At 41.2% G+C, this 6,762-nt stretch overlaps 1 protein-coding gene across 1 annotated transcript; it reads right to left on the bottom strand.

Moving 5' to 3' along the window:
• Window positions 1-360: 360 nt before the first annotated feature.
• LOC139120816 (adenosine receptor A1-like) lies at window positions 361-1,464 on the bottom strand. Its single transcript, XM_070685385.1, has one exon. The coding sequence runs from the start codon at window positions 1,462-1,464 to the stop codon at window positions 361-363; it is 1,104 nt and encodes a 367-aa protein (XP_070541486.1).
• Window positions 1,465-6,762: the final 5,298 nt, after the last annotated feature.

Raw genomic sequence — 6,762 nt, 5'->3', positions numbered from 1 at the left:
AGGAAAACAGAATCACTGAGCTGTCTTCCGATAAATGCTGATCGTCAATAGAAACTTTTGGTATGTCGACATTATACATAAGGTACTAGGATATTTCAAGGTCATTGAAGGTCACATAGATTGATGCATCTAACATGTTTCACCTTTCTCAATGAACAAGTCAACGCAGACTAGTCAAGCGTACTAATTTTTGTTGACATGCCATTAAAATGCAAGAAAAACCTTAAGTTTACAAATGGTTTCAAAATGTTTGATCATACATAAAGTACAACAGTCGTCCGTTGCTCAAGACGTGTAGTTCATAGAGTATAAATCTCGTCAATTCTTAACGTTGAAACTTTTGGTTCACTGAGTTCTTCTTTATTTTGAAACTACAGTGATCCGAATTGGTTGCACTACTGTACTGCCAAATCTCGTCAGGCACTTGCAGCACAGCATCTTTCTGATTTCGTGACGAAACATGCGAATTCGGTAGGAATACAGCAATGGGTTGATCGCAAGGCTCAGCGCAACGAAGGTGTACGAAAACTGCTTGACGGTCAACAAGACGACGTGGTCGATTTCGGAGTCGCAGATGGCGAACACCTGACCACGGATTTCCACCTGGTCACAGTAAAGTAAAACGTGGGTGATGGTCATGTTCGGGACCCACGTTAATGTGAAGATAGCTAGTAACATAAACATCGTCTTCGCGATGGTCGCACTGTAGGAAACTCTCCTGTGGAACTTGTAGACGGTGACTTCTCCTATCTGCCGCCGCAGCTGGATCCTGACGACGATGTAAATCATCAGGTAGAGGACTAGAATCGTGAAGAACAAAGCGGTGAAAATACCATACTGGAAAATCATTATGTAAACTTTACTGTACCGAAATCTACCGTCGCACATAGTGATCCAAGGCGGTATATCGAAGCCGGCAACGGCTGGGACGTAACCGTACACGTAGGAGAAGAGCCACACGGAAACGACGAGGATTTTAGCTCTCCTTTTGGTGATGATAGAGCGATGCTTCAGTGGTTGGGTTACTGCGACAAGTCGGTCGATCGTGATCAACAGGTGGCTTAAGAGCTGTGTGCAGTAGTTCACGATGAGACGGAACCCGTTAAAGGTTACGCACCAGCCTGTCAGATGGGCCAGCTGCGGAGACGCGTACGTCCCGATCCCGAAAACCATCATTATTGTACTGGTCATCAAATCGGACAGGGTAAGGCTGAACACAAACCAGTTGGTGGTCGTACGGAGGCGCCGACGACGGAGAAAAGCCACGATTACGAGTGAATTGACGATCAGTCCCGTGGTGCAGGCAAAGACGCTTATAATGATGTGGTATTTTTGCATCAGAAATACGAACTCGGGGTCGTACGGTAACCCAGAGGTGTTTCGGCCCCCCTCAACACCATCATATGTTTCGTTACCCGGCAGGTTCTGTGCATTCGCGTGTAGTTCACCGCTTTGCTCAGCCATTGCACATAGCGTCAGTTCTACACTGTTGGTGATCAGTGTTCTCTGTCAAACAGTGCTGCAGAACGTAATTTGCCTACCCCATCTCAAGACCTACACGAATTACACAATACAGTATTAAATGTTCGCAAACTGTGTCCTTCCGAATATCATACCATCTTAGACCTTTCGGAGCAAACAATTGAACTACGACATCCCATCAAGAGCAAACACGTGAATCTATTAGTGAATGGTTAACCATAAAGGCAGCAGTGTATCAAGTATAGGAAAGTGTCCCGGATCGTCCGTTCTGAGCCCCGGTTCTGTTCTGATTAATCATTTATAGCGAACCAAGCGATCAGAAAGTCAACTTTGACGCGTGTGCCCATTGTTGAAATGGCGGTATTGTAAATATCGTAAAGTTGATCTAATTCAACTTCATAAACCATAGACCTTAGAGGAAAACTAGGGTCTATGCATAAACCTACATCCACAGCCAATAATAGCGTTGTACTGTGAATTTGCGCGTGTCTTGCGCGCATTTGACTACTTATGCATAGTGTGTCTGTGTCCGCACCAACTTGTTTGGTGCTTTGTGTGTCTGTGTGTGTGTTTGCGTGCGGATGCGTGTGTGTGCGCGTGTGCGTGCGTGCGTACGCAGCCACCAAAAGTACATGTCGATCCTGAATCACTGACAATTCATTGTATGTAAATTTTGACCTTAACTTAAAGGATAGAATATCTTTGAGTATGATTTCTGTCTTTTTTTTTCGTAGTTTCTTTTTGAAACCCTTCGCATACACACTGACTTTAAATGTACACAGTAGCCAACCGTTTACAATTTGTCCATGAATTTAATTATTCTTTTAATTTGCCGCCTTGGAGGAATCACCGGGATGCGCAAGCAGGACTCAGTATATATGCATGCTAAATTTCAAAGATAGATATTTGTACTGTCTTTTTTAAAATCCATGCTAAATCGATTTTTTCATTTCATTTGATAACTTGTAATTTTTCAAAGAAAATAGTTTCCTGCGGACTCAGTATTGGACTCAAGAGGGCGCGTGACTACATTTTGCTGATATCTGCACTGTCTGAAAGAATGTCAGTTGGTGTTCTTTTGAGTTTGCTGTGTCGGGCCAACCTGCAACTGAGGACTCACGTAATGATAAAGCTCTGTCCAACGCCGACTCTAGAGGGAGCAATTACACTCTCGACATTCATTATCCCCAGCTGGTGATATCATCGATTTTAGATTAGAAGTCGCCTTGAATGATTCACAAATACCGATTCTCGCAAACTGCATTTTTAAGTGAAAGATCGGCGCGTGTTGTAAAAAACCGTCTTATCAGTGAGCCGAATGAAACGAAGTGCGTTTTAATTCGAGTCTGCATGACTGTCAATTCTAATCTGATTTCTATCTCGGTAACTATTGATTAGACAACATCAGGATGAACGCGTGACAGCCCTGTAATGGAAGCTATTGACTTCAAAATATCACCTGAAATTGTCTCATTAAAGTCCCATCAGCTTTTCACTTTGCCGTATTTTCTATATTTTCCTTCTGTTTGTAAATCACAGTTCTGCTCTTGTTCTACTCTTAACAGCCATTTCAAAATTCCCAGTGTTCAATGCTTGCAATGCCATTATTGACCACTGAATTACACCTTGAGTAGAATTCATTTGCCACAAAAGTACTCTATATGGTGCACACTGTCTTGTGTTGGCGAGGCTAATACCCAGTATTGCAACACGCCTTATTGAGAAGAAGAAGAAAATATTATCTTAAGTTCCCTTTAGAAGAATTTGAAAGCGTAACCACTTCTTTCAGGTAGCTCGCTACAGGCTTGCAGACGGAAACTACCTCAGCGAACACGTAGTATTCGGTTGGTCATATTTTACGTTTGACTGACAGGTTGTCTTGAACCAAGCGATTTAGATACGAAACCCTCGTTGAGAGTTATTGAAAATAACAAAAGCACCACAGGAGATTCATCACCTTCCGACCACGGTCTAACCGTGGCGCCTTTCCTCGGGCAAACGCTCCTTGATTTCGAATCCTCAGTCTTGCGTGGCGGAGATCGGTACCTAAGATTTTCCACTCGTAAAAAAAACACACTCTGATAGCAATTCCCAGGACGATCTCTACAGATGTGTAAATTGCCATGGCATTATTCTGGAAACGCGAAAGGAAATGGATGGTAGGGGATTGGAGATGGGGAAGACAGATAAGAACTTCGGATGCATTGCATCGTTTTACAGGTTGGAATAAACATGAAGCGGCCAAGGTATCATTGACAGTGTGGTGAGCCCGTGTTGATGGGACATCGGGACTGAAAAATTATGCAAATAGCATTGATTAGGACACTGAGCCCGTGGTTAAAGTGCTAGAACGAATTTCAAAGTGGCAACACCGGAGATGGACTCTCAACGATTATGAGCTACCAAATGAGTCAGTATTTCGCCTGGCACACTTCTCTTTAGTACAATGTTCGTGATTAAATGAGCCATTTGTCTATAGTCTCTGCGATATCCTGGTTTGGAAATGCCGCGACGAGGGTCCGACACGTTTCAGAAGACCCAGATAGATGAACATGCGTCGATGATTCTGTGACAGTTACCAGCTGTCCACAGAACCACGAGAGCAGTTATTGACCTGGCTAGCATCGGTCGAAAACATTATTGCACTGCTATATCATAGGTCATCTTTAATCGTCGTCTTAAAATGTTGACTATTTTTTTCCGTCCCTTGACAAATAATTCAACAACACAGTAGTTTATGAAATCAAAGGACAAATTTTATCGATGATAGTTATATCACACATTAATGTGAATAGATAGAAACTAAGTACCTTCTTTGACATTTATTTCTCTCTCTCTCTCTCTCTCTCTCTCTCTCTCTCTCTCTCTCTCTCTCTCTCTCTCTCTCTCACAGCAATATATCATGGCCGCGAGAGGCCAACGTATACAATTCGTTGTTTTCAAATAAGGTTATCATACCCTGACATAATCGCAGACATAGCTCAGAATGTCGATATCAATGTGGAGTGACCATACAGCAAACATCTATTTGATGTAAATATACACAAGATATGACAAATAAGTTGTCGGTCGAGAAGGTGTACACATGTCGTGTTTTGTCAATCAGCGCTCCTCTGTCTCATTACGGCTCCGACCATCAAATATCCTGGAAAGTCGACAGTTTCACGGAAAGCTTTGATCCGCTTTTACGGTAAAAATTCCACAGGGCAATAGAATTGAAATCTTTGAACTTCATGGAATTGAATGGACAATATATTTTCTATCAATAAAAGTGTATCAATTATTTCCTTAAATAAATTTAGAAAAATTATGTCCCAAGGGTTTTGGTGTGTCGGGAAATGGACGGGGTTGCAAGACTGTTAGTTTCTGAAAAGTCTCTTAACGTTTCTAAAAAGTTTCTGAATTTCCGATACTGCATTCTGTGTTTAATAAACAGTCACTAAAGGCTAGCAGTCCGAGTCAGGACCAGCGTCCTACCCTGACGATTCTTCAAGAGACTTTGAAGATATGTGTATTTCACAGAGGTCATTGTACTTTAACTCTTCGGAGATTCGAAACATCTGTATCATCGTTGTAACATGGGATGGGGCATACGCGCATGTGTAGCATGTGTAGGGACAACGTCATATACAGAGACAAATATGTATGTATGTACGTACGTACGTACGTACGTACGTACGTACGTATGTATGTATGTATGTATGTATGTATGTAGTATGTATGTATGTATGTATGTATGTATGTATGTATGTATGTATATGTATGTATGTATATGTGTGTGTATATATATATATATATATATATATATATATATATATATATATATATATATATATATATATATATATATATATATATATATATATATATATATATATGATCCAAATGTGAAATGACGTCCGTTTGAAATAAATACCAACATATCAATATAAAAATCCCGGAGACCAAATATTGGGCGATCTTTCCCAAAAACTTTCTAACGGAAGTAACAAGCTAAAGCTAGGAAATGTTCAAATACAGCTCTGACTAACTTATCTTCATGGGCAACACTTTCAGAATATGGCTTTGCTTTAGGAAAAATATACATATTACCCATCGATTTTACTCAAAACAAACATGTTAAGCAACTTTTTCGTTGAATGTCAAGGCGCGTTGTTTTGCTTGGCATTCGTATCATGAAAATCTGCCCTCTACGGCAGAGGGGCGGGTGTTCAAAACAACTCGTATTACTGGCTTTCTAATCTCCCCGTCCATCAAACACCATTTGTCGAAGTGTGCGCAAGAATCAAACGGCAAAATAATCAATTTTGAGACATTTCGTTTACATTAGAGCCTTTAAACCAGATCCCGACACTGCGCTTATCTCAAACCATTTCTACTGATGAATTCGTTTTAACGAGATTTGAATCACCATGACGTCATTTGAAAAAAAAAGTCGAAATGTTCTGTCTTCTATTACGGCGGAAACATGAAGCAGGGACTTAGACGCGTCGACGATCACCAGTGATTTTAAAAACATTCTGCGCGCCTTCACTTGAGATTATCGCATTTTCAATACAACTGTCTGCCGAATTTGTGTTCTTCTCCAAAAGTTCCACATCGTTTTTAACCAAACAGCCGACGTAAACGCCTCAGAAATCAAATTCAAAAGTGGGTTGAAACTAAAAGAAAGGCATTCATATTGTGTCATGTTCTCTCCGAAATCCGAAACATCCACGTTCATTGAGTAAGTTAGAAATAAATTATTAACTTCATGAACGTTTTTACCTTTTGAGAAGGACATGATCATCGTCAGTCGGTGGTTCCGAGTCCTGAAAGACTCCCCCAATACAAATATTGGACCACTAGAACTAGAACGTTTGCGCATACACGACATAATTTCATGCCGGCAACCTTCTTTACTTTTTATCCTCTGTAAACTTTCAATGAAGTAAAGTTTGGCTCGATAGAAATCATTAAGCAGGCTTCTAGTTCTCCGTGCTAGGCCTTGATTGATTATCGACGACTGCTGCGTGGGGACATATACCTTGAAAGCTGTTGCGTCCCAAAACTTTAATTCTCACACAAAACATCGAGTTTATCTTGAAAGAATCTTAGCATTCCCTAGACCTGCTCTGGCCAGGGGAATACAACTTTTGAGGCGTTACGCGGGAAAACCACAGTTTTTTTACGACCGGTGCTATTTGCAGCCTGTACAGCGCCGAAACACCATTCCAGCTCAACGCATGAGTGAGACAGAAGATGCCGGGATGACGTCCACTCCATTTTCGCAGAGGATTA

This window comes from Ptychodera flava, chromosome 20 (genome assembly GCF_041260155.1).
Source record: "Ptychodera flava strain L36383 chromosome 20, AS_Pfla_20210202, whole genome shotgun sequence".
Lineage (NCBI taxonomy): Eukaryota > Metazoa > Hemichordata > Enteropneusta > Ptychoderidae > Ptychodera > Ptychodera flava.
The sequence above is the reverse complement of the archived record's forward strand: the minus strand, read 5'-3'. Positions and strand labels throughout refer to the sequence as shown.

Coding starts and splice junctions, on each gene's coding strand:
- LOC139120816 (XM_070685385.1), bottom strand. CDS start 1,464: ATGGCTGAGCAAAGCGGTGAACTACACGCGAATGCACAGAACCTGCCG.